Source organism: Pelophylax lessonae (assembly GCF_965119305.1).
Source record: "Pelophylax lessonae genome assembly, chromosome: 4".
NCBI classification, from domain to species: Eukaryota; Metazoa; Chordata; class Amphibia; order Anura; family Ranidae; genus Pelophylax; species Pelophylax lessonae.
In genome coordinates this window covers 516,607,689-516,634,403 of record NC_138771.1, presented here as the reverse complement: position 1 = coordinate 516,634,403, position 26,715 = coordinate 516,607,689, and the positions used below count along the sequence as shown (strand labels likewise).

Here is a 26,715-nt window from a genome sequence, read left to right as displayed (position 1 = left end):
CCCTCCCTACACAAGAGTCCACAGACCTCCCCTTTACATTACATTACACAAAGTTCCCCCTTACATCAGAGTCCATAGATTTCCCCTTTACATTACAGTCTGCAAAGTTCTCCCTTACACCAGACTCCAGAGTTCCCCTTTACATCACAGTCCGCAAGGTTCTCCCTTAGATCAGAGTTCCCCTTTACATCAGAGCCCACAATGTCAGTTTAGGTGGACAACCATGTCTTGGTAGGTTGACAGTTGAACCATACTCTTTTCATTTTTGGACGATGGATTGAACAGTAACCCTGCTTTACACTTCTCCACAACTTTATCCCTGACCTGTCTGGTGTGTTCCTTGGCCTTTATGATGCCGTTTGTTCACTAAGGTTCTCTAACAAACCTCTGAGGTCTTCACAGAACAAGTGTATTTATACTGAGAATAAATTACACACAGATGGACTCAATTTACTAATTAGGTGATTTTTGAGGGCAATTGTTTCCACTGGATTTTAGTTAGGGGTATCAGAGTAAAGGGGGCTGAATACAAATGCACGCCACGCCTTTTAGATATTCATTTGTAAAAAAAATTGAAAACCTTTTATCAGTTACCTTCCACTTCACAATTATGTGCCACTTTGTGTTGGTCTATCACATAAAATCCCCAAAAAATGAATTTATGTTTTTGGTTGTAACATGGCTAAATGTGGTACTTTTATATATATTGCTGTATAATATTGGTAGCCTGCACTATTTGTATATATTTCAACTTGTTGGTATGGAAACACATATTAGTGTGAGCCAGCTATTATAAAATTTCATAAGAAAATTAGATGTAAGAGGGCAGCGCAGGGGTATTTCCACTATGCCGCAGTCGTGTGCATTGCACGTGGTTGAGGGACGGTTGCCTTGGTTCACTTAACCACTTGTCAACCAGCAGCCTATATACAGGGGCAGGTTCCTGTGAATCGCCGTACCTGTACGGCGGTTCGCGGAAGTGATCCTGGGGGCACGCGCGCCCACTCACCGGCGGGGAAGCCGATCCATGGGGCTGGTGGCTCATGAAGAGAGAACGGCCGTCTGCTGTTGTAAACACAGCAGACTGTTGTTCTCTCAGCTATTAACACAGAGCTCTTGCCTTCCTCCTATGTAGGAACACAGGTCTCTGTGTTGATTTCACAAGCCCCCACCTACAGTTGGAAAACACCCCTAGGCTCACATTTAACCCTTTGACCACCCCTGGGTTAATCCCTTCTCAGCCAGTGTCATTATTACAGTAACAGTCCATATTGTTAGCACTGATTACTGTAGTAATGTCAGTGGTCCCCCCAAAAGAGTAAAAAATGTCAGTTAGGGGTCCGATCTGTCTGCTGCAATGTTGCAGTCCCACTAAAAATCGCTGATCGCCGCCATTACTAGTAAAAAATAAATAAAAATGACAAATCTTTCCCCTAGTTCCTAAACGCGATAACTTTTGCGCAAACTAATCAATATACACTTATTGGGATTTTTTTTTTACCAAAAATATGTAGCAGAATACAAATTGGCCTAAAATGATGAAAAAATTTGATTTTTAAATTTTAAAAGTTTTTAAATTTTTAAATTTAAGGGCCCTTTCACACGGGCGCTCCGTATGTCCGCAAATCATCCTATTTTTTTGCGGATGATTTGCAGACATAATGTAAGTCTATGGCATTGCGGATGTCAGCGGAATACCATCCGCTGACATCCGATTTTCCTCCTGTCAGTTCTGTTCCGTTTTTTGGAACTGAAAAAATCCTATTTTTGTTCCGTTCAAAAAACGGAAAGGAAGGAAAATCGGATGTCAGCGGTGTCATCCGCTGACATCCGCAATCCCCATAGACTTACATTAGGTCCGCATATCATCCGCAAACGGATGGGATGATATGCGGACCTACGGAGCGGATGACAGAAATGTCATCCGCTCCGTGAAAAAAAAAAAAAAAAAGTCCCGCAGCGGACCTTTCACACGGAAAGCCCGTGTGAAAGAGCCCTAAAAGTTTTTTTTGGGGAATGTTGTATAGCAGAATGTGAAAAATATAGTTTTTTTTCAAACTTGTCGCTCTTTTTATGTTTATAGCGCAAAAAATAATAAAAAAATCGCACAGGTGATCAAATACCACCAAAAGACAGCTCTATTTGTGGGAAAAAAAAGGACAGCAATTTTATTTGGGTACGACCGCGCAATTGTCAGTTAAAGTAACGCAGTGCAGAATCACAAAAAAAGGCCTGGTCATTAAGGGGGAAAATCTTCCGGTCCAGAAGTGGTTAAAGGGTAATTCCACTTTTGTGGGGAAAAAATATATAGCATTTACAATTGCGACACAAGTCATTGTAATTAAATGTTATCAAAAATTACTTTTCCTTTTAAATTTGCAGTGCTGTAATTGTCTGTAAAATGCAATGTAATATGGCCACTCGGAGGCGTTCTGTACACAGATGGTGCACAAAACGCTCCCTAGAAATGTCATTTCCTCCTCATATGATTGGCTTACTGATTTTCCCAGAAGTCTGCACTAAGATATAAATCTCATTTTTGAACATCCCTTGCAATAAAAATGTCAAAAGGAAATCACGGCTAAAGTTGTGCAGACCCTGCCACTTTCCTCATTAGAGCCCTGCAGTTGCAGCAGCTGAATGATAATTATGAAACCACTCCCATACAGATTCACTTGGCACATAGACACAGACAAACATACAGCTCTTTCTTCAGCAACAAAGTTTGATAAAATCCCTGCAATGTACACAGATCACCCAGAGGGGACATTACCCTTTAAATTGATTGTGTTTAGCAAGCGGTAATGCCTGCCAAATGCAACAGGGGGTTTCATTGTTGACACAAAATTTGTACGCCCCCATCTGCTGCCTTTGCAGCTTAAGGGGGAGCGGTTGGAAGAGAGCAAAAAATAAAGCATTACCATGTGTTTTTATCACCCCCCCCCCCCCCCCCCGCATCCGCAAATGTAAACAAGCCCTTACATTTACTTAGCATACCTAACCTAGCTTGTAGGCAACATGAAAAAAATAAATTTTTTTATTAAAAAATATTGTAAATAACAAAAAAATGGATATAAAAAGTAAAATAAAATATACTTACACATTACCTACATGCATGGAGCTTCACTTTAAGTTTTGTCAGCCAATTCCCATGGACCCTGATAGCACATCTCAACAGCTTCAATTTCCCCCAGTTCTTTTTAGACAAAGCTCCAACCAATATCATAAACACCATCTCTCTGTTAATATGGCCTGTACTTTGAGTCCTATGGGAGAAAAGCACATTATATGTATTTGTTGATGTTCCCGCATGTGACTGTAATCTCTTTTACAGACATTTCTACCATGAGGCTCTGCTAGCTTGTCTGACAGTAAATGTATTAGGGGTTGCTGAAGAAAAATGGCTTAGCTCTTCTCAGAGATGGATTCTCTGTAACACACGGCCTTGAGAGATGAAAACACGGCATAAGAGACGATACACAGGGCGGAGAGCGACCACAGACGACTGTCTTTTTGTGTCATTGTCATCATGTTAAGTGATCCTACCATTGCCTGATGTAAATAAACAAGAACTCTCATTGAAAGGAGGATAAAAGATTTATAATTCCCTGGAAGGAATTCCACTCTGATCCTTGTGTGACCCTGCCCTGGGTGCAAGTAACACTGGGGTTCGCAATCTAAATTCAATCTGATTGTACAGTCTCTCTACAATTTAAACTGAATCAGCCTTTTGCAGCCTTCTAATTACAACAGAGTGGGGGGAGCAACAAAAGTAGCCAGGAGGTGTATTGCAGTGTTAGGGCTCTTTCACACGGCCGTTCAGTTTTTTGGCTCCGCTCTGGTCCTTTTTTTTTTCACGGAGCGGATGACACTTGCGTCATCCGCTCCGTATGTCCGCATATCATCCCATCCGTTTGCGGATGATATACGGACATAATGTAAGTCTATGGGCATTGCGGATGTCAGCGGATGACACCGCTGACATCCGATTTTGCTTCCTTTCTGTTTTTTTAATGGAGGAAAAATAGGGTTCTGTTCCGTTCCAAAAAACGGAACAGAACTGAAAGGAAGAAAATCGGATTTGTCAGTGGATGGTCATCCGCTGACATCCGCAATGCCATAGACTTACATTATGTCTGTAAATCATCCGCAAAAAAATAGGATGATTTGCGGACATACGGAACGCCCGTGTGAAAGGGCCCTAAGGCCCTTTTTCACACATGCTGTCTGTCTGTCCATTTTTCATCTATCCGTTGACGGATGAAAAACGGACATCATTGCATCTCTATGAAAAATAGGATGTAAATGGATGATCATCCGTTTACATCAGTTTACATCCGCATCCATCATCATCAGTTTTTTTAAACTGATCAAAGCTCTATTTTTCTTTCGTTAAAAAAAAACGGATCGGATGAAAAACAGATGTAAACTGACAAACAGTCAGTTTTTCATCTGTTTTTGCATTGGTAGTGGATGTAAAAAAAAAAAAAAAACAGATGAAAAAGGATGAAAAACTGATGGAAAAATGGATGAAAAACTGATGAATATTTTATCCATTTTGACGTGACTGAATTGATTAAATGAACGGTCCATATGTGTGAAAGGGGCCAAAAGTCCAATTTTCCTCGTTGTTTCACAGCAAATCGGAACCAATGAGCAAATTCGTACGAAAATTCTCGTATGACAAAGGCTTTTTTTTTGTTGTTGTTTATTGTTTCTGATCAAGCATGCATAGTCTTGCTCTTCTGATTTTATTCGGGTGAAAACTGTACTAATTAAATGAAAACCGGACGTTGTGTTCACGTACGATAAAAATTTTATAGCTTGCACATCCAGTTTTTCTCGAACGAAAAATCGTAATCAGCTCTCAAAAGCACTATACAAACGATCCAAAAATCAGCAGATCGTTCGTCGGACTAATTTTTACTTCCGAAATTCTTATCTTGTGTACGGGCCTTTAAAGAGTGCTGCTAGGAGGAGAGTGCAGAGTGACAGATGATTTGAACAGTTTGCTGACTCTCCTTTGTCCACTCACAGGGTGACCTCTAAATAAAAGTAAAACAGCTGCAGGGAAAGATCCAATCTTGTCCTCTGCTAGACTGGGCTTTGCTAGAAGCCATGCTACTGATTTCAGTATCTCTGATGATAATAGAACTATTTTTGACCCTCCTATGGTGGACATAGTAAGCCCTTTTGGCTATTGTTTATTGTTTATTTGCACAGCTACTCATGCTCACCTGTCAAAAAGAAATGGGTGGGTTGTATTGTAGCAGCGCAAGATCAGTTGACAACAGTTGTGCAGCTTGTGCGACTTAAAAATCCCCTGTCAGTTAGATATAGGTTAATTATTGCATATTGGTGCAGGCTGCTGTTCTGTATTTGTGCTTTTACATGTTGTGCTTCCACAAGGGAACAGCTTAAAACCTTCTCACACATTTCTTGCCATTACCCATAGGAAAACGAGTGCTGTAAATTTTCTTGTAGTCACCCTTGACTGCTCCATCACCCCCTCCTCCAACTGTACAGACTGTAAGGTGACAGAGAGAGTAGAGGGGGGTGTGAAGACCGGAGTGTGTGTGTGTGTGTGTGGGGGGGGGGGGGGGGGGGGGTTGGGACAGAGAGGAGGCTGAGGTGTCAGAACAGAAGAATAAAATGTATATATAAATATATACACAGTGCCTTAAGAGAGTATTCATACCCCTTGAAGTTTTCCACATTTTGTCAGGTTGCAACTAAAAATGTAAGTGTATTTTATTGGGATTTTATGTGATAGACCAACACAAAGTGGCACATTATTGTGAAGTGGAAGGAAAATGATAAATGGTTTTCAATTTTTTTTTACAAATAAATATCAGAAAAGTGTGAAGTGCATTTGTATCTAGCCCCTTTACTCTGATACCCCTAACTAAAATCTAGAGGAACCAATCAGAAGTCACCTCATTAGTAAACAGGGTCCATCTGTTTCTAATTTAAAGCGGAGTTCCGCCTCCCCCTCCACCCCCTCCAAAATGTAAAAGTCAGCAGCTACACATACTGTAGCTGCTGACTTTTATTATTAGGACACTTACCTGTCCTGGAGTCCAGCGATGTCGGCACCGCAGCCCACCCCCTCCCGGGGTGGCTATGCCTGTTGTTATGTTTGGGGGCATTGAGCTGGTGCTGGGGGGTGCCGCCGGCTGCTCAAAATGCGTTTTTTGGGGGGATAGTCCTGGTGGGCCCCCACTTGCTGTCCAAATGTATCTGGGGGTCCCGGGAGCCACGTGGGCGCCGCGTGGAGCCGCCATTTTGCCGTGGATGGCTGTTCTCTCGAGCAGTGGCCATGTTTGTGTAGTCCGGCGACCATTTTCTTGTAGTTTCCCATTGATATCACACGGTGGCCATGTTTTTGAAGCCTATGGAGTGGTGGCCTCTAGTGTCAGTTCCTGAACTTTTATTTTTTCTCTGATCGCTGCATGGCGTGCAGCCTGGCACTCTGTCTCTGTACCTGAGTAGGGGTAGTAGTAACTTGGTGTGCTGGGACTTGTGGTGCCACCGGTGCAGCAGTGGGGGGTACTTTACATCAATTTCAAAATTTTTGTTGGCGGTCCACAGGTTAACCCATGGAGTCCCTGGAGCACGTGTCACTACCTAAACCCCTTTCAGAGGCTGCGGGGGGTCCTCTGGGTCCCAGTCCGCTTTGTTTTTATAACGGCGGTCCTGCAGTCATTAGTGTCTAAAGTAGACATGACTCTCAAAAATATGACGAGCAAAAAGCGTCCTCCGCCTTTACCTGCATCCTCTGTTTCCCCAGATTCTTAGGCTCATTAGGCACCCTGAGTGCTCGGATAGTGAAGATGAATCCTTTCCACTACAACTGCACATTAAAAGGCGCTAGTGGGGGGCGTGGCTGGACCGTTCATGTGAACAGACGTGTGCCGAGCTGGCTCAGTGATCCTGACCTCTATTATCCTGCATACTGGACCCTATTCTTTGCTAAAATTGCCCGTATACTCCGCTCCCGACTCTGCCTCACACAGGTGACCGCTCCGATCACTCAGCTGCCTGTATCCGACATGCAGAAGAAGAAGGGAGAGGGTTCCTCGGCCTCCAGGCAAACTCAAAATGGCGGCGCCGCGCTGCCACAGCGTGCGGGCCGTGAGAAGCCTCCTACTGCCATAGCCAAGCTGGGGCAGTTTGCCCGGGATCCTGTGTCTCATCATTCCTCCGCTTCCCCGGCGAGCACCTCTCCGGCGCCCCGTACTGCCCCGTCCCCTCCGGTGGCTGTGATGTCTCCGGGTTCCGTGGGCTCGGCGGGGCCCTCCGGCGGGAGCGCAGTGAATGCCCCGCCGAGCGTGGTGGAGGGCCTTGGGGATAGGGGTGAGGCGGAGCAGGCTGTCCCCACCATACAAGACGTCCTAAATGCGGTGCATACCTATGGTGCATCCCTCTCTGAACTATCTACAGAGGTTAAAAGCATGAAAGAGGGTTTGCTGCACATCAGACATGACATGCAGAAGATGAGGGAGAGAACTACGGCTCTGGAGGGCCGGGTGAGTGCTGTTGAGGATGATTTACCCCCCCTTGCGCAAGATGTGCGTCTAAATTCCTCGGGTGTCGCTGAGGCGATGCACAGACTGGAAGATATGGAGAATCGTTTGCGCCGCAGCAATCTCCGTTTGGTGGGCATACCTGAAAAGGCTGAGGGTAAAGCCCCAGTGGAATTTATCGAACAGTGGTTGCTGACTACTTTTGGTAAGGACAATCTCTCACCATTCTTTTCAGTGGAACGTGCACACAGGGTGCCGTTCCGGGCTCCGCCACCCGGGGGCCCTGATCGGCCTTTCCTCCTGAAACTCCTGCATTACAAGGACAGGGATGTTATCCTGAGACTGGCCCGTCAGCAACCACGCATGGAGATACAAGGCGCAAAGATTTCTATATACCCTGATTTCTCAGCTGCCCTGCAAAAACAAAGAGCGAAATTTACAGATGTTAAGAAACGCCTGCGTGCCATCCCATTGATTTACTCCATGATGTACCCTGCTAAGCTACGCGTGGTGGCGAATGGCACCGTGCACTTTTTCGAGAACCCCGCGCTGGCAGCTAACTGGTTGGATCGCCAGGAGCGACACCTCAGAGGAGCAGCGGAGTGATGATGCTCTATCCGGCTAATATTTGGAATTATGTTTTTTGGGTTTTTTTTTTCTTTTTTTTTTCGGGTCTACAAGTCCCCTGATTGGAGCCATGGTATCCAGTTCTGTTTACAATACTTTGGCTCTGTTGTTCTTCCATCTTATGAAGCCCATGGGAAGGAATCGCTGGGCTTCCGAGTCTGACCGAGTTCGGGCCCTCTACTACTACCCCCCAGCCCCTTTGGGGCCGACACACTGTTCCCTGCGGGGTATGGAAGAAGGTGGCCACGTTGGCTGCCTTTCCTACACTTTGGTTGTTCCTGTTTTTTGTGTTGTGTATCTCTTTTTTTTCCCTATTTTTGTCTGGTTTTTATTTTTTGGTGAATTCCTCTTTGATGCCCTACCTGCTCCTATCATGCCCTGTGCTCCGATCACTGCTACCCAGACCGCTCACCCACTTGGCGACTTCCTTTGCCCCGTGTGTACTCTAATCTTTCCTCATGGCTGACAGTTGGGAATCTGCTCTCTCATGGAATGTGAGGGGACTGGGGGACCCGCGTAAGCGTACGGCTGTGATGTCCCTGTTGTCGCACCACGGTCCCACTCTGGTGTGCCTGCAGGAAACTCACCTCACTCCGGACACTAAGGGATGTCTCCGGTCTCGGAGGTACACCACCCAATTGCACTCCTGTCACAATCAGTATTCCCGGGGTGTGTCTATTTTGATTTCTTCGGCTGCCAAATTTGAACTTTTAGACTCTGTAGTGGACCCTCAGGGTCGGTTTATTTTTTTGATCGGTGTGTGGAATGTCTCTAAATGTATTATTGCTAATGTTTATATCCCTCCCCCGTTCTCATTTGAGGTGCTGGAGTGTCTGTCTCGGTTTATAGGGAAACATCCTCAGGTGCCGATACTTGTGATGGGAGATTTTAATAATGTTCTTGACCCAACACTGGATATACATAAACGGTTTTGTCCCGGGGGATCCAGAACGCCCACTCCCTTTGCCAGATTCGTGGGGGAGCTGGGTCTTGTGGACCTCTGGCGCAGTAAACACCCCCTAGAAGCAGGCTTCTCCTGCCTCTCTCTATCCCACTTGTCATTGTCCCGCATCGACTTGGCCTTTGGCTCGGATCTGCTTCATGTGCTAGCGCCAGAAGTCACGTATTTGGCTAGGGGTCTATCCGATCATTCCCCAGTACAGATTCGCCTGCGGTTCCCGGGGACTAGACTTCCAATGCACTGGAAGCTGAACCCATTTTGGCTTCCATTATTCTCTAACCCTGCCACATTTGTCACCCAACTGGAACACTTTTTCACCGACAACAGACACTCCGCATCTCACGGGGTGGTTTGGGACACCATGAAGGCCTTCCTACGAGGTTTATGCATTAAGGAGGTGTCTACTATTAAATCTAACAGTAGGAAGTGGGCACAGGATGCCGGTGAGGCTGTATTACAAGCTGAACGTGATTACTTAAGCTCGCCCACGTCAGCTTCTGAGGGCCGCTGGTTGGAGGCACAACGCTTCTTCCGGTCGGTTCAACAACAGCAGGCAGACCACAAACGTTTCTTCACCTCTCAGGCACATTTCGAAGAGGGGGAGAAAACTGGTCATATGCTGGCACTCATCTCCAGGGCGCAGCGCCCCCCTTCTGTGATTCATAGATTGGTGCTTCCTTCCGACCAGGTGGTGGAGGACACGGCGGATGTCCTACAGGGCTTCCGCATGTTCTTTGAGGATTTGTACTCCTCCAAGGTGGTTTACGACCCGGAGGACCTGCAAACTTTTCTACACGACCTTCCATTGCCACAGATCTCCTCCAGGGATCGAGCCATGCTGGACTCCCCCATTAAATTGGAGGAACTCCAGGAGGCGCTAGCATCGTTCCCTAACTGTAAGGCTCCCGGGACTGATGGCATCCCTATCGAATTATATAAAACCTTCGGGGGGGTTCTGTTACCCGAATTGCTTAATGTCGTTCGGGCCGCTTATGAGGAGGGGGAGCTCCCCCGCTCTATGTATGAGGCGGTAGTGGTGGTCCTCTTGAAGCCTGGGAAGGATCCGCTTCGTCCTGACTCTTACCGACCGATCTCTTTATTGCCCACTGATCTGAAACTACTTGCTAAAGTATTGGCTAATCGTTTATCTAAGGTGATTGCTTCCTTGGTGCATGGGGACCAGTCTGGGTTCATACCGGGCAGGTCCACAGCAACCAACATTCGCAGATTATACCTTAATATGCAATTGCCTCCGGATAACTGTGGTCAGAGAGCTATATTGTCGCTTGACGCTGCTAAGGCTTTTGACAGCGTGGAATGGCAATACCTTTGGGCGACCCTTGAGAGCTTCGGCTTTGGGCCTGCCTTTATTAAATGGATTCGCTTACTGTATAAGGCTCCCACCGCTAGTCTGCGGGTTAACAACTCGCTCTCACAGTCGTTTTCGCTGCATAGGGGCACCAGGCAGGGGTGTCCGCTGTCGCCCCTGCTGTTTGCCCTTGCGGTGGAGCCACTGGCAGCAGCTATCAGGGCAGACTCTGCTATTGTTGGTTTCCGTAGGGGTGAGGGGGAGGACAAGATAGCTTTATACGCCGATGACGCACTTTTATTTTTGGGTGACGCCTCGGGTTCCCTGACTGCACTGATGCGCCTGATTGGCAGGTTCGGATCCTTTTCGGGCTTCCAGATTAACTGGGACAAATCAGTTTTATTGCCATTGGACCCCCTTGAGAACGCACTGCCTACTGTGGCGTCGCAGATCCTGGTGGTGGACCGGTTCCGGTATTTGGGAGTGATGATCCATCCTGATTTGGGACAATACGTCAAACTTAATGTTATCCCCCTCTTGCATAAGTTCAGAGAGAAGCTGGCTAGCTGGATTAGGTTGCCTCTGTCAGTGGTTGGCAGATGCAATCTGATTAAGATGATATGGAATCCGCAGCTGCTATACGCGTTGCATAACGCGCCGCTGTGGATCCCCATCCACATCTTCAAACAATTCAACACGGTTTATAGGTCACTCATCTGGAGGAAACAATCCCCTAGAATTCGCTTGGAAACGCTTCAGGAGGCTAAGGATAGTGGCGGATTGGCGGTTCCAAACCCCTACTATTATTTCCTGGCGGCTCAGCTCCAGCATTTAACTGGCTGGTCGCGAGGATGTGATTCTGATCCTGTTCAGCGAATCGTCCGGACTCATTTGAAGGGCGGGGAATTAGTGGAGTCTCTGGAAGCGGGCGTCTTGCGGGGCTCTCCTGGTTACCTCACCCTGGTGCTCATGGACAAAATATGGCAGAGGGCTAAGAAGCATTTTGCCTATGACGGTTTCTCCAGATTCTCCCGAATTTCACATAATTTGAACTACCCTGAACTGAATAAATTGCAAGACTCCCTTAAGTGGGATAATTATGGGATCCGGTTCATCACACAGCTGTACAGGGGCGGGGTCCTCAAGGACTTCCAGACCCTTCGTGAGGAGTTCGGCCTCCCCAACTCTCTGTTTTACCAGTACTTGCAGCTGCGGCACGCCCTGGTGTCGCAGTCTAAGGTCTCTCCCTGGGGTCTGTGCAATCCTGTGGTGCTTACCGATCTGGCGAACACCTCTGTTAAAAAGGGTCAGATTTCTTCCCTATACACTGCTTTTATGGACCGAAGCTCTCGAGCTATGTCATTCAGGTGCCGGGAGGCTTGGACTGAGGATTTGGGTCCTATCTCCTCTGAGGAGTGGACCGGCATACTGGATAATGTACCTAAGGTCTCTCTGTCCTCCTCGCAGAAACTTACACGATTGTTTATATTACATCGCACGTATAGGACTCCACAGCGTCTGCATCGCTGGCAGAGGAGAGATTCCCCCCTCTGCCCTCGCTGCAGGGTGCATACAGGTGATCTACTACACATGCTCTGGCGGTGCCCGAAATTGCATCGTTACTGGCATGCGGTTATGCGTACAATTAACGATATATGGAAATTGTCTTTATCTGTAGAGCCAAAACTGTGTATACTGGGATGGCTAGATGAAGAGCTCTACCCTCCTGATGTACACACTGCCATTCTCAGAGTTCTCTTCCTGGCCAGGAAGCTGATAGCTCGTAAGTGGATCTCGGCTGTGGCACCTTCCCATACTGAGTGGATAGAGGAGGTCAGGGTGCTATTGAATAGAGAACATCTCACGTACAAACACAGGGGAAATGCACTGAAGTTCGACCGCGTCTGGGGTCCCTGGCTCGATGTACCGGGCCTGGCGCCTGTCCATTTAGTTGCCAATAGGATTTTGGGTGGGGTGATTACATTATCGTAAAGTGGTACTGGGGTCTGCTCTTATTTCAGGGCGGGCTGGGCTGACATGTGTAAACTTCCTGGCTCCCCTCGGTTGTGTTGGAGTTCTGGACACGGCCGACGGGCTGGGTCGAATGGGAGGCATGGTGGAGTTCACCGGGTTTGTCTGTTTTGTTTTGTTTTGGGGGCGGGTCACGGTCAGCTTCCTTACATTTCTGGTCAGGTATCGATTGCAGTGTTGAGTGATTGTCATTGCTCAATGACTATAAGGGAAATACTGTACTGTTAAACACTGGATATATGCTCGTTGTTCTGATACCATGATATACTCTTGAAATTGTGAATGCTTCGCTGTACTGTAGGTGGCCTGCCGCCATAATGTTGGTTTTGTTTTTATTGTTATGTGTTTAAAAAATTCAATAAAAACGATCTGATTAAAAAAAAAAAAAAAAAAAAAGGCGCTAGTGGATGCATGCGGGAAACTTTAAAACTGGGGGACACGGCTATGGCTGCATCGGCTGTGCAGGTGCACTTTGGTACCCGCAGAGCCTTAAAGGCAGCAAAGGTATTCCCCTTTCCCGTCTATTTCAACAGCATTCCCAAAACGCACTGTCGGGGTACCTAAGCATTTCACTAGAAGGTATCCTTTTGAAGAGTCCCTGTTAAAGAAACTGAAAATACCACCTGTGGTGGACTCTTAGGTTTCCAGGTTGAATGAAACCACCCTTCTCCCGGTGGAGGACTCTTCCTCCATTAAGAACCCTTTTGACAAGAGAGCTGAATTTCTGGTCCGATACCTTTTTGCCATGGCTGGTTCCATTCCACGGCCGGTGTTTGCCATAACCTTGGTTTCCCAGACCTTAATGGAATTGGCTAAGCTTCTGCGCCAGGATTTAAAAGGGGGACAACCTCCTCCTGACCTGGAGGAGCTGGTGGACCAGTTGGTCCAGGGGTTGCAGTATATATGTGATGCCTCTCTGGATGCGGGCCCCTTATCTTGCAGGGTGTCTGTGACAGCAGTGACCCTTCACCGCATAATATGGCTGAAATACTGGTCTGCGGACCAGGCTTCCAAGAAGATACTGACTGATCTCCCCTTTTGTAGGAGACCGACTGTTCGGAGCTTCCATGGATGAAATCATTAATGGTCTTATAGGGGGTAAGAGTACTTTGCTTCCGCAGGCTACCAGGAGCAAAGAGTCTTGTCGCAAACGTGGCCATTTCTTCTCAGCCCATAAGCGGTCCTTTCATCCCTCGGGACCTAAGGATCAGGGGTCAAAATATGCCCAAAACCATGCAGGGGGTTCCAAGAGGCCCTGGCCTGGTAATCCGGTAATCTCCAGGACCGCAGACAAGCCCACTTCTGCCTGAAGGGGCGCCCTCACCCTTATCTGGGGTGGGGTGGATGTCTTTGCTTCTTTCCGGATCTGTGGACCTACTTGATTCAAGACAAATGGGTCCATGAGTTGATTTGGTCCGGTTACAAGATCGAGTTTTGTCCTTGCCTCCGGCAAGGTTCTTCCCTTCTAACCTGAACTTGTCCCCAGATTGCCTAAGAGGTCTTCTTGGGGCGGTACAGGATCTGCTCTCACAAGGGGTCATTGTACCGGTTCCAGAATCGGTCCTGTTGAGCCAGGGTACGAGAGGGTCCCTGATCTTGTGGCTCTACTCTCTGACAGGGAAAATCCTTTCTCCCCCTGTCCTGAACGGTGGTCACCACGGATGCCAGCCTGTCCGAGTGAGGAGGTGTCTTGGGCACGGATTGTGCTCAGGGGGTTTGGACTCTGAAGGAGTCCAGCCTGCCGATCAATATCCTGGAAATTTGGGCGATCAGGCTTTGCCTGACCCAGTAGAGGGATCGTCTGCAGGCGCCCCCCGGTAAGGATTCATTTAGACAATGCCACGGCCGTTACAGCCCGGGAAGTAGCCGGCATTCTAAGGTGGACAGAACGCTTTGTTCCAGCCATCTCTGCTGTTCATATTCCAGGGGTGGAAAGTTGGTAGGCAGACTACCTCAGTCGGCAGACATTGGATCAGGGAGAATGGTCTTTCCACCCGGAGGTGTTTCATCAGCTGTGTCTCCAGTAGGGGACTCCCAATGTGGACCTGTTGGCCTCTCATCTCAATAGGAAGATGCAGAGGGTGGCAGCAAGGTCTCGGGATCCTGTGGCCGATGCCACAGACGCTCTGGTGGCCCCTGGGGGCCAGTATCATCTGATATATGCATTTCCTCCAATAACTCTTCTGCCGAGACTCCTGTGAAGAATCGAGGCAGAAGGGATTCCAGTCATCCTAGTGGCACCGGACTGGCCTTGCAGGTCTCGGTACTCAGACCTGGTATGGCTGGTCGCCGATGTCCCTTGGAGACCCCCTCTCAGAGAAAATCTTTTAGCTCAAGGGCCAGTCTTCCATCCTGCTTTACAGTCGCTGGCTTTAACAGCTTGGCTATTGAAAGCCTGGTGCTGAATTGGTGATTTCTACGCTGTTAAAAGCTAGAAAATCTACTTCCAGGAAGATTTATCATCGAGACTGGAAGGCGTACATTGGGTGGTGTGAGTCTCGGGGGGTTTCTCCCCATTCCTTTTCGGTGTCTTGGAGATTCTCCAAAGAGGTTTAGATCAACGTTTGGCCTTGGGTACCATCAAAGGCCAGATTACGGCCCTGGCAATTTTCTTTCAGCACCCGTTGGCCACGAATTCCTTGGTTCACACCTTTGTTCAGGGGGTCCGCAAACCTGGCTCCCCCGGTGAGGTTTCCGTTACCTCTGTGGGACCTCAATTTGGTGCTGTCGGTTCTTTGGAAACCACCTTTTGAAAATATTCGTGAGCTTCCTCTGCTTACTTTGTCGCAGAAGATAGCCTTCTTGGTGGCTATTACTTCTGCGTGCAGGTTGTCGGAGTTGGCTGCGCTGTCTTCACCTTACCTGGTGGTTCACAGAAACAAAATGGTGCTTCGTCCCTGCCAGTGGTCAGTGGTTCCTTCCTAAGGTCATCTCTGGTTTAAATTTAAATGAAGTCATTGTGTTGCCTTGCCTTCCTTGTGTCCTAAGCCTAAGCACCCTAAAGAGATTGCCTTGCATTCTTTGGATGTGGTTCGGGAGATCAGGTTGTACCTGGCGGCGACTGAGTCTTTCCGGAAATCGGATTCCCTATTTGTCCTTACAGATTGACCCGTATGGGTTTTGCCACGTCTGCTGCGACCATTTCCAGATGGATCGTGTGGGTGAGATCCTGAGGCCTATTGTTGTGCCATTCATCCATGACCATCACCTCCTGTTGCAGCATGATAATGCACGGCCCCATGTTGCAAGGATCTGTGCACAATTCCTGGAAGTTGAAAACATCCCAGTTCTTGCTTGGCCAGCATACTGACCGGACATGTCACCCATTGAGCATTTTTGGGATGCTCTGGATCGGCGTATACCACAGCGTGTTCCAGGTCGTGCCAATATCCAGCAACTTGGCACAGACATTGAAGAAAAGTGGACCAACATTCCACAGGCCACAATCAACAACCTGAGCAACTCTATGCAAAGGAAATTTGTTGCACTGCATGAGGCAAATGGTGGTCACACCAGATACTGAAAGGGTTTTGGACCCCCCTGGACACCCCCAATACAGTAAAACTGCACATTTTAGAGTGGCCTATTATTGTGGCCCGCCTAAGGCACACCTGTGAAATAATCATGCTGTCTAATCAGCATCTTGATATGCCACACCTGTGAGGTGAAGGCCAAGCCCCGTACACACGTACCGATTGTCGGCCGTAACACGTACCGTACACTTAAGCCCCGTACACACGTACCGATTGTCGGCCGTAAATATTCGGCCGACGATCGATCGGCCGATTGTAGGCTTGTTAGTATGATGCTTCCGACAGCCGACAGCGCATTTTCGGCCGAACAGAATCTGTCGTGCAGGCATTAAAATTTTTGTTGGCCAACACCAGAACGGCCGATTGTTCTCCAGTCAGTACAGATTTCGGCCGACAGACAGCAGATTTGCAAGACTGGGCATGCTCAGAAAAGAAAAAAGACAAGGAAAGTTATCCATCACATGACATCACTTCTGCAGTCGGCTGTTGTTGGCCGACAAAATTTGTGTGCAGTCTTTTGCAGTTTTCTTTTTAATAGTTTTTATTAAAGTTTCAAAACATCAAACATAAAATACAGTACAGGTAAACGTAATGGTTGTATAACATTGAACAAATATAGTAAACACACTAGAGTATACCATACAAAACCGTGACGGATACATTTTTGGAGCCGCCAGTACTCAATATCCGGGCCCCCCCCCGGAGACCAGGCCCCAGTCCAACTCCCCCCGCGCTGAGCCGAAGGTTCGGGCCGCCCGGACCACCCCCAAGGGGATCAATACTGTGGTCCCACGCCCTCCCCCCCCACCCCCGCAGGAGCTGGGACCCAGCCCCCGGCGTACACCCAGAGCTTCCCAAAGCTAACAGGAGGTACGTCCACAAAGAACCTTAACTCTAGCATGCTGTAGAACAATACGTTTGCAATATCCACGCAGATGAACACAGAGACCATCAACCGGACGGTCTAAACATCAGCCTCAGATAGAAATATATGTCATCATTAATAATATGATCAAGTAAAGATCAAGCCCGAGCAAGAGGAAAACCCCTCAGCTCGGGTACTTTAGCAACCAAGGACTCCATTCACGGTCAAACAGCAGGCTTCTATCGCTGGAGTTGGCAAAGAACTGTTCATAGGAGTAGTGGGTTCTAACCCTGTTTATGACATCTGTCACCATGGGTGCATCAACAGACCTCCACGCCGCGGTGACAGACATCCTAGCAGCTGTGAGAATGTGAGAGGTCACGTCTTTTGCAGTTTTCAACAGACACGACAGCCCTGGACAAAAGACGGCCGATCGTTCGGCCGACGATCAGTACGTGTGTACGGGGCTTAACACAATTTTAGGCTGGCCATACATTATACAATTTTCTTAAAATTTCCTGTACAATTTTCTTTAGATTTACCTTCAACTATGTAGTATAAAGGCCAGCCTTATAGGATACAATTGAAAGTGTTATTTAGTTTTGACCCCATATTATATGGTTTATGGTAAATCTAACAGAATTTCAGCTCATGAAAAATGGGGGCAAAAACAAAAGTGTTGCGTTTATCTATCTATCTATCTATCTATCTATCTATCTATCTATCTATCTATCTATCTATCTATCTATCTATCTATCTATCTATCTATCTATCTATCTATCTATCTATCTATCTATCTATCTATCTATCTATCTATCTATCTATCTATCTATCTATCTATCTATCTATCTATCTATCTATCTATCTATCTATCTATATATCTCTAGTGAGCATGTCTTATCATCCAGTGACTTGTGGTAGATGGGTAGGTGTCATGGAGCTGCTTTGCCATTGGCTTTCGTTACAGTATCAGGCTAAAAATAGCCTTGTGTAGAGGCCCAGAGATATAGTTTATTTACATTGTATTCTTCCAGTGTCTGGCTGGCATGTTTCCATACATTCAGGAGGTGGCCTGTTACATAGTTACAATGCAGACAGCTGAAAACAGTTCACAGAATTGGATGTAGAATAAAAGGGAGAATTCCAAGTCATGTGGTATCTAAATAAGAAAATGAGTTTATTTGAGCAGGGCCCATCTGCAGCACCCATCCCAATCAAATGGCTGTTAGAATTAGAGAATTAGGCCCCTTTTGCATCGATCACCGAACATCAATGAAAAACCGACAGGCGGACTTGTTAGGACCATCTATTGTTCTCTATGGAGCGCGTTTTTTAACGGACATGTGTCTGTTGACACCTGCTGACATCCCATCCTATTCTGTCTGCTAAAAACAGACAGATGGGGATTGATTCCCCATCCATCTGGCCGATCATATGACAGGTGGTCTGTTTCCATCTGACAGCCCATAGAGGACAATGGGCTGTGTCCGTGTTCACTCTGCATTAGCTGAGCAGACACAGACCTGTCCTCTGCCTGCTCAGCAGAGATCAGCAGAGAGATCCCCTGCTGAGTAGGCAGATCCACTGACGGACACCGCCAGTGTGAAAGGGGCCAGAATTAGTAAAGGTAAAAGGGAGCAGAATTAGAGAGCAAAATAATTTTTTCATTTTGAGGTGGGGTTATAACCCCTGTCATTATTTTTGCCCTCTGTGTCCCATTGGGGAGAAATCCCTTCACTTCCTATCCCATAACCAAAACAAGAGGTGAGGGGGAATCCCCCCAAGGTCCCCATTGGAAGCTTTTCCCTCATTTCTGTTTCTGGTGACAGCCCAAATTTTTTATTTTTATTTTTCACTTTTACTCTAAGGGCTCATGTACACACAGACTAGGTTGATCGCTGGCTGCGGGAAAACGCAAAATACGGCAAAATCTCGCCCTAATTCCTGTCCACTCTACCTAAAAAATGAAATAAAAAATTGTCTTTAGTTATACTTATTTATTAATGTATACTGACTGGGCAAGCGGCATCCAGCTACAATGCAGAAAACCTGAGTTTTGTTTTGTAAGCTTGAGAGAGGAAGCAGTGTTAGTAAACAATGACACAACAGGAATCTTCTGTAAAATAGTCATAAGGCAAGACTCATTTTTAACTATCTGTGGACTACAGCTCTGTGGTTCTGCTAGTGTCTCCATTACTATAGTCTGAATAGTAAGTCCAGTGCTGACCATACAATATGCAAATTTTACCCATTTACTGATGATCCAGCTGAAATTTTCCTTTCAATCATCCGGTTCACACTATAGCGATGACAGACATCATGTGTGATTCGGAGTGCACTGCTCTGAAAATCACATGCGATGTCTGTGCGATGCAAATTCAGCCATACAGATTGTATGGCTGAATTTGCATCGGATTCGGACAGAACACGCACAGGATCCTTTTTTGGGGGTCCGCAGCAGAATCGGATCGCATGGTGGTTCACACCAATGCGATCCGCTTCATGTCCGAACTGACAGTTCACACTCTGATATGGGAACTGATCTGGGGGTGTAGTTAACTCTGTATTGACACCCCCAGCGATTCGCATATGGCAGTGTGAACTGCCTGCCATTTGAATGCGATGCGGGAACGGCAGTGGATTAACAAGGTTCCCGCATCGCATTTATGTGAACTGGCACGTAGCATACACCTTTCAATTTTTTCTTGAGTGCCTCAGGAACCAAAAACCTAGTGCAATCTAATATATAAATAATGACTTCAGGTAGGAAAGTGGAGGGCTACCCTACTCCTACTTACCTCACTGCTCCTTACTATTTGTGACAGAGGCTGTCCAAAGGACCAACAGAAATACTTTATTTTCTTGCTTGATTCATTTACCCCATTGATTTTTTTTTTTTCTGTGCAGTTGCCACTCAAGGAAAAAAACATAAAGCGTCAGCTATGGTATGAGGATGTTTTCATTCTTACTGCTGGTGTGTAAATGAAGAACTTGAAAAAAAGGATGTGACTGTTCTACTTAGCTAAATATACAGAGCGATGAAACAGATGTTTTCTTTTTTTAATAATGTAAACTAACTAGGAGAACATATTCAAATTTTTCATGTTGCTATTTTTTTCTGTATTTTCAGTCACAGAGATTTTTTCACTCTGTCCCTAATTTTAGGACTTGTTACTAAAAATATGCAAGATTAAGGGAAGTCTAATGCAATACATGATTTCCGTTGTATCATAGCTTCAAGGACAGATATGGGTACAGAATCTGCAAACAATCTGTGGGCAAGGACATACACACACACCTCTGGAATCCAGAACTATAGTCAGGAGGGAGGGAAGGGAAGTGTGTGTTGGGGGTGTGAATACGCTGGTGTTACATCACTCCCATGAAGCAGATGTGGGGACGATGGAAGATAAAACAGCACTGTCTAGTAAGAAGGTGGGTGCCAATGCTGACAGTGTCATTGTTAGGACTGTGAGACTAATTGCTTGCTGTATATTTGGGTCCTGTTTATGTGTATTTATTGGGATAATAGTTGGCAGATGGGCTGGCTTGACAGTAATTGTGTAGTTGTTCAGAAACTGTAAGCCCCAGTACACCCAGCCAGGTTCCATAGCAACTTGGTAACACTTTGGATACTTGTCATGTTTCTATGTTTTTCAGGGCGTTGAACCCTAGGCAGATACAGTATAAGGCTCCATTCACACTTATGCAGTTTTCTTTTGAGAATTTTTGCAGTGCTTTTTGTTGTGCTTTTTCCATTTTTTTATGCCTTTTTTTTTGGCAAATTTGTTGTTGGGCAGATTAAAAAATGCAAAACACAAATCGCCCCAAAATCGTGGTAAAAGCACACTACATGCTTTTCTGCAAAACACAAATTGCCCCAAAATCGTGGTAAAAGCACACTACATGCTTTTCTGCAAAACACAAATCGCCCCAAAATCGCGGTAAAAACACACTACATGCTTTTCTGCAAAACACAAATCGCCCCAAAATCGCGGTAAAAACACACTACATGCTTTTCTGCAAAACACAAATCGCCTCAAAATCACGGTAAAAACACACTACATGCTTTCCTGCAAAACACAAATCGCCCCAAAATCGCGGTAAAAACACACTACATGCTTTCCTGCAAAACACAAATCGCCCCAAAATCGCGGTAAAAACACACTACATGCTTTCCTGCAAAACACAAATCACCCCAAAATCACGGTAAAAGCACACTACATGCTTTCCTGCAAAACACAAATTGCCCCAAAATCGCGGTAAAAAAACACTACATGCTTTCCTGCAAAACACAAATTGCCCCAAAATCGCGGTAAAAACACACTACATGCTTTTCTGCAAAACACAAATCGCCCCCAAATCGCGGTAAAAGCACACTACATGCTTTCCTGCAAAACACAAATCACCCCAAAATCACGGTAAAAGCACACTACATGCTTTCCTGCAAAACACAAATCGCCCCAAAATCGCGGTAAAAAAACACTACATGCTTTCCTGCAAAACACAAATCGCCCCAAAATCACGGTAAAAACACACTACATGCTTTCCTGCAAAACACAAATTGCCCCAAAATCGCGGTAAAAAAACACTACATGCTTTTCTGCAAAACACAAATCGCCCCAAAATCACGGTAAAAACACACTACATGCTTTCCTGCAAAACACAAATCACCCCAAAATCGCGGTAAAAACACACTACATGCTTTTCTGCAAAACACAAATCGCCCCCAAATCGCGGTAAAAACACACTACATGCTTTTCTGCAAAACACAAATCGCCCCAAAATCGTGGTAAAAACACACTACGTGCTTTTCTGCAAAACACAAATCGCCTCAAAATCGCAGTAAAAACACACTACATGCTTTCCTGCAAAACACAAATCACCCCAAAATCGCGGTAAAAACACACTACATGCTTTCCTGCAAAACACAAATCGCCTCAAAATCACGGTAAAAACACACTACATGCTTTTCTGCAAAACACAAATCGCCTCAAAATCACGGTAAAAACACACTACATGCTTTCCTGCAAAACACAAATTGCCCCAAAATCGCGGTAAAAACACACTACATGCTTTTCTGCAAAACACAAATCACCCCCAAATCGCGGTAAAAACACACTACATGCTTTTCTGCAAAACACAAATCACCCCAAAATCGTGGTAAAAACACACTACGTGCTTTTCTGCAAAACACAAATCGCCTCAAAATCGCGGTAAAAACACACTACATGCTTTCCTGCAAAACACAAATCGCCTCAAAATCGCGGTAAAAACACACTACATGCTTTCCTGCAAAACACAAATCGCCCCAAAATCGCGGTAAAAACACACTACATGCTTTTCTGCAAAACACAAATTGACCCAAAATCACGATAAAAACACACTACATGCTTTTCTGCAAAACACAAATCGCCTCAAAATCACAGTAAAAACACACTACATGCTTTCCTGCAAAACACAAATCGCCTCAAAATCACGGTAAAAACACACTACATGCTTTTCTGCAAAACACAAATCGCCTCAAAATCACGGTAAAAACACACTACGTGCTTTTCTGCAAAACACAAATCACCCCAAAATCGCAGTAAAAACACACTACATGCTTTTCTGCAGCTTCTCCATTGAAGTCCATTAAACCAAAAAAAGCAAAAAAAGCACTGTTTTGCAGTTAAACAGTCCCTGACCCTTTCCAAAAACGCACATAAATGCATTGAAGTGAACATGTTCCATAGGAACCCATGTTAAAAATAATGTCCTGCGTTTCTGCAAAAAGCATGAAAAAGACACTTTGGTGTGAATGGAGCCTAAAACACAATTTAATGCAGCTTCTTTAAAAAAATACACCAATAAGTGTATTTTTTAAACACAAGCAGTGTAAGTACCTCAATTCAACCTGTTATCACTTATCAGCCTCTTGCAGTCAGGGCTGGGACAAGGGGTGGGCAGAACAGACGGCTGCCCTGGGCACTGTGAGGTGGGGGGTGCCATAAGGAGATTGGAGGGGAGGAGATTTGTGTTGGAAGGGGGAGTTTGGGGGACAGCAGGGGGTAGGTATTGTTCTAAGAGGGGAAATGTGGGGGGAATTTGTGCTGGGAGGGGGGATTTGAAATGTGTGGGGAGGGGGGGGGGGGATATGTACTAGGCGAGGACATTTTAGTAGTAGAGGAATTGTGCTAGGAGGGGGTAATTGTTTTTTTTTTGGGGGGGGGCAAAGATTTGTGCTGAGAAGGGGGGATTTTAGCAGGGGGATGAAGTTGTACTGTGAATTTATGCTTAGGTGGTAAGCATGCAGATCATTGCTCAGCGTTTTATAGGGAGATTTTCATTGACACATAATGCTTATAATCTTGAAGGGGGGGGGGGGGCACAGTTTGGCATGTTTGCCCTGGGCTCTACGTGACCATGTCCTGGCACTGCTTGCAGTCCCTGTACAGAAGAGCTCAGACTGATGGGTGACAGAGAGGCAGGAGAGAGAGGAGGACAATCATATTATGTGCTGTTAAGAAGCAGGCTGTTTGGAGGAGGGAGCAGAGTGGAAGGGATATGAGCTCATTACAATGCTGTTTCTCCTTTTCGCTGTCCAGTCACAGGAGCTGTGAGAACTGAGCAATTAGTGGTGTTTGATCGCTCAATTCTCAGTCATGAAGGCACAGAGGAACGGATGCTGCATCCATCTAGGACGGTAAATAAGATAAAAAAATAAAAAGTATGAAAAAAAAAAACCCCATATATCTCTTTCAAGTGAGAAAGCTGACAGGCTCAAAGAGGCCTTCTGACAGTGGAGGCATCAGGGGCCAGATAGGGACAGCCAAGGGGCAGAATGTGGCCCTGGGGCCGCAATTTGCCCTGGGCTGTTTTAGATAAATGGCGAATATTGCAGAAAAACCTTGTTTTATCTTTTAATGGGGTATTCTTTTTTTTTTTTTATCTTGTTACATTTTTTGCACTGATCAATTTCCTGTAGTATCCTTGTAATTCAGCACAATAGGTTGAATTAATGACATGTGCTAATGTTGTTTTTGAAGATCTACCTGCATTACTTTGTTTATTTTATATCTGCCTGGAATTTAGTTTTAATGTTTTTTTTTTTTTTTTTTGTGGCTACATCACTTGATAATTATTATTATTTTTTTTTTTTTATATATATTTTCCTAGATTTCACAGTTGTAATGGAAAAGACTAAACTTGTATGTCACCTCCCCTTGATGGTTTTCTGAATGGCCCGTTTCTGAACCTGCAGAAACAGACACAGTGGGGTGGATTTACTAAAGGTAAATAGACTGTGCACTTTGCAAGGTGCAGTTGCATTCTAAGACCCCGTTCACACTGGGGCGATCCGACTTGCCGGGGCGACCTCACAGGTCGCGGTGCGCAGCTCGCACCGCGACCTCGGAGCGGCCGGCACGGACTTCATATCATTGAAGTCAATGCAGGTTGCTCCAGGTCGCCCCAAAGAAGCTCCAGACCCTTTTTCTAAGTCGGAGCGACTTGTGTCGCTCCGACTTAGAACGGGTCCACAGCTACTCTATGGCAGGCGGCCTACGGCGACCTGTCAGGCGACCAGGTCGCCTGACAGGTCGCCCCAGTGGGAACGGCGTCTTAAAGTGCCGTTGCTACAGAGCTTAGTAAATGAGGTAAAGCTTTACTTTGGAAAGAGTACCCAATCACGTGCAAGGAAAATAAAAAAACAGCATTTTTCCTTCAAATGATTGGATGATAGAAGTCAGCAGAGCTTCTGCTCATTTTCTAATCTCTGGAGCAACTGCACTTTGCAAAGTGCACAGTCTATTTGCCTTTAGTCAAAACATCAACCCCAGTGTGTTCCCAGATTTCAAGCACTTTTATTTAAAGTTTTCGTAGCAATATGTATCTCTGTACAGAGTCATGTGACAAGAGTCTGCAGTTCCACTGAGCATTTAGAATAATTGCAGTGACTTATATAAATCTCAGATCAATTGAATGGACCTTCTGATATCAGCAAAGTTGCAATTTTTCCAGGATAGCACTAAAGGGACATTGAATGACTTTCAAGTATTATCAAATGCTCCCATTTTTAGTAGGAATGCATTCTAAGCAATCTTGGTAATGTCCCCTGGTACATACATTTCTAAATATGTGGTGAGAAAAACTAAAGCTGGCCATAGATGGATTGTTTTTTTTTTCGTTCAGCCACCACAAGTGAAGTAGATAGAGGAATCCGCAGTGTATTCTGACAGCGGGACTCTCCCCTAATAGACTATACTGATCAGTGGCTGCAGCCGCTGATGGAGAAACATTTTCCAGTATTCCTGTTCAACAGAAATTGATCGTTAGATCAACTTCTGTCAAGAGGGAGTGGCCACATATTGATCGAAATCTGGCTGGGTCCTGCTGAACTAGCTGAATTATAACCCATCTGTGCATCTTCCCCTGAACGTCCTGTCACTGAGTATCATATTAGGTATCAAGGGACAAAGAAGGTGCCAGCAGCTGTCCATAAATTAGCTTGAAGGAGGCAGAATATATAGCCAGGGGTGAGCAGGTAAGGGTGGCTCCATAGGACCCTGTGAGGGAAAGTAGCCACTGGAACAGGAAAGCAGGGTCAATGATGGGAGAGACATTGTAGAACTGGAGGAAAGGCAAGGTTGGAAAAAGAGAAAAAACAAATATGTGTTTTATTCAGCAATCGCCTAAGGAAGGGATCCTCAAACTACAACCCTCCAGCTGTTGCAGAACTACACATCCCATGAGGCATTGTACAACTCTGATATTCACAGACATAACTAGGCATGATGGGAATTGTAGTTCCTGGACAACTGGAGGGCCATACTTTGAGGGCTCGTTCACACTGGAACACTGTGTGGGAAACCTGCGTTTTATGCATGTTTCCCACACACCGCGTTTAAAAGGCAGATCGCAAACACAGTGCATTTGCCTGCACCGGATTGCATTAACCATGCAGGGCATCTTTTAAAAGTATTACTCACATTAATGTTGGTCCAGTGCGTTTTCAACTCATTCAAATGAATAGGCTGAAAATCACACTGCACGGGGTCGCAAAGGAATCACACAGGAACACGGACCGATTCAGCTCTAAAAGAAAACCTTTATTATCACTGTAAATGTTCCCTTTAAGTCCTGTATAACATTGTAATGGTATGCAGTATTGTAGTGACAGAAGCAAGTTTTGACCTGCACGACGTGGAAGCCCCCCGAGGATGTGGACTCAGGTAGGAGTTGTGCTGGGTGTGCCTGTAATTTGACAGCCGTATGTCTCCTCTTACTTTGTGTACTGTATATGATTCAGGGAAATGACATCTAAGGATTGTGGTAATAATGCCTCTCCTATGAATGTCTCTTGTTTTTTAAAGCTAGCATAAAGGAAAAAATGTGATATTGCCTACGGCAGGCGATCAAATGTTTGTTTCCATTTTCTTACTCTAGATGCATGGTAGCTGTAGACACCAGAACTATGAACAAGTACCAGAGTTTTTAAAGAAGACCTACCAAAACAGAGAATAGATTTACCAACTGATATTTCAGTTTATTCAAAGACAAAATAGATTTAGGGCTCTTTCACACGGGCGGTCCGATCAGATCCGCCTGTCAGTTTTTTAGGCGGATCTGATCGGATCCTCCATGCAGCTCTATGGGGCAGCGGATGTCAGCGGAGACATCTCCGCTGACAATCACTGCCATCTGCATCCGATCCTGTGCTGAAATCTGGACGGATGGAAACCCTATTTTTCCATCCGTTCAGTAATCGGAGCGGATCGGATCTGATGAGAGCGGACAAGCGGTCCGCTCTCATCCGATCCCCCATAGAGGGCTGCGGGGGCTGAGACACCTCCCTCTCCGCACTGCAAGCGGAGACGAAGCTG

General features: G+C 45.8%; 1 protein-coding gene across 5 annotated transcripts in view; it reads left to right on the top strand.

The window, feature by feature from the left end:
- DGKI (diacylglycerol kinase iota) overlaps nt 1-26,715 on the top strand; it is a 533,441-nt gene that overhangs the window by 72,435 nt on the left and 434,291 nt on the right. Inside the window, exon 1 of one of the 5 annotated variants that reach the window (XM_082255056.1) lies at nt 20,231-20,287. The exons of the other annotated variants lie outside the window; for them this stretch is intronic. Coding sequence (XP_082111182.1) covers nt 20,235-20,287 — 53 coding nt within the window. The 5' untranslated portion in view covers nt 20,231-20,234. Of the gene's footprint in view, nt 1-20,230; nt 20,288-26,715 lie in introns of those variants that run through there. 5 annotated transcript variants of the gene reach the window in all.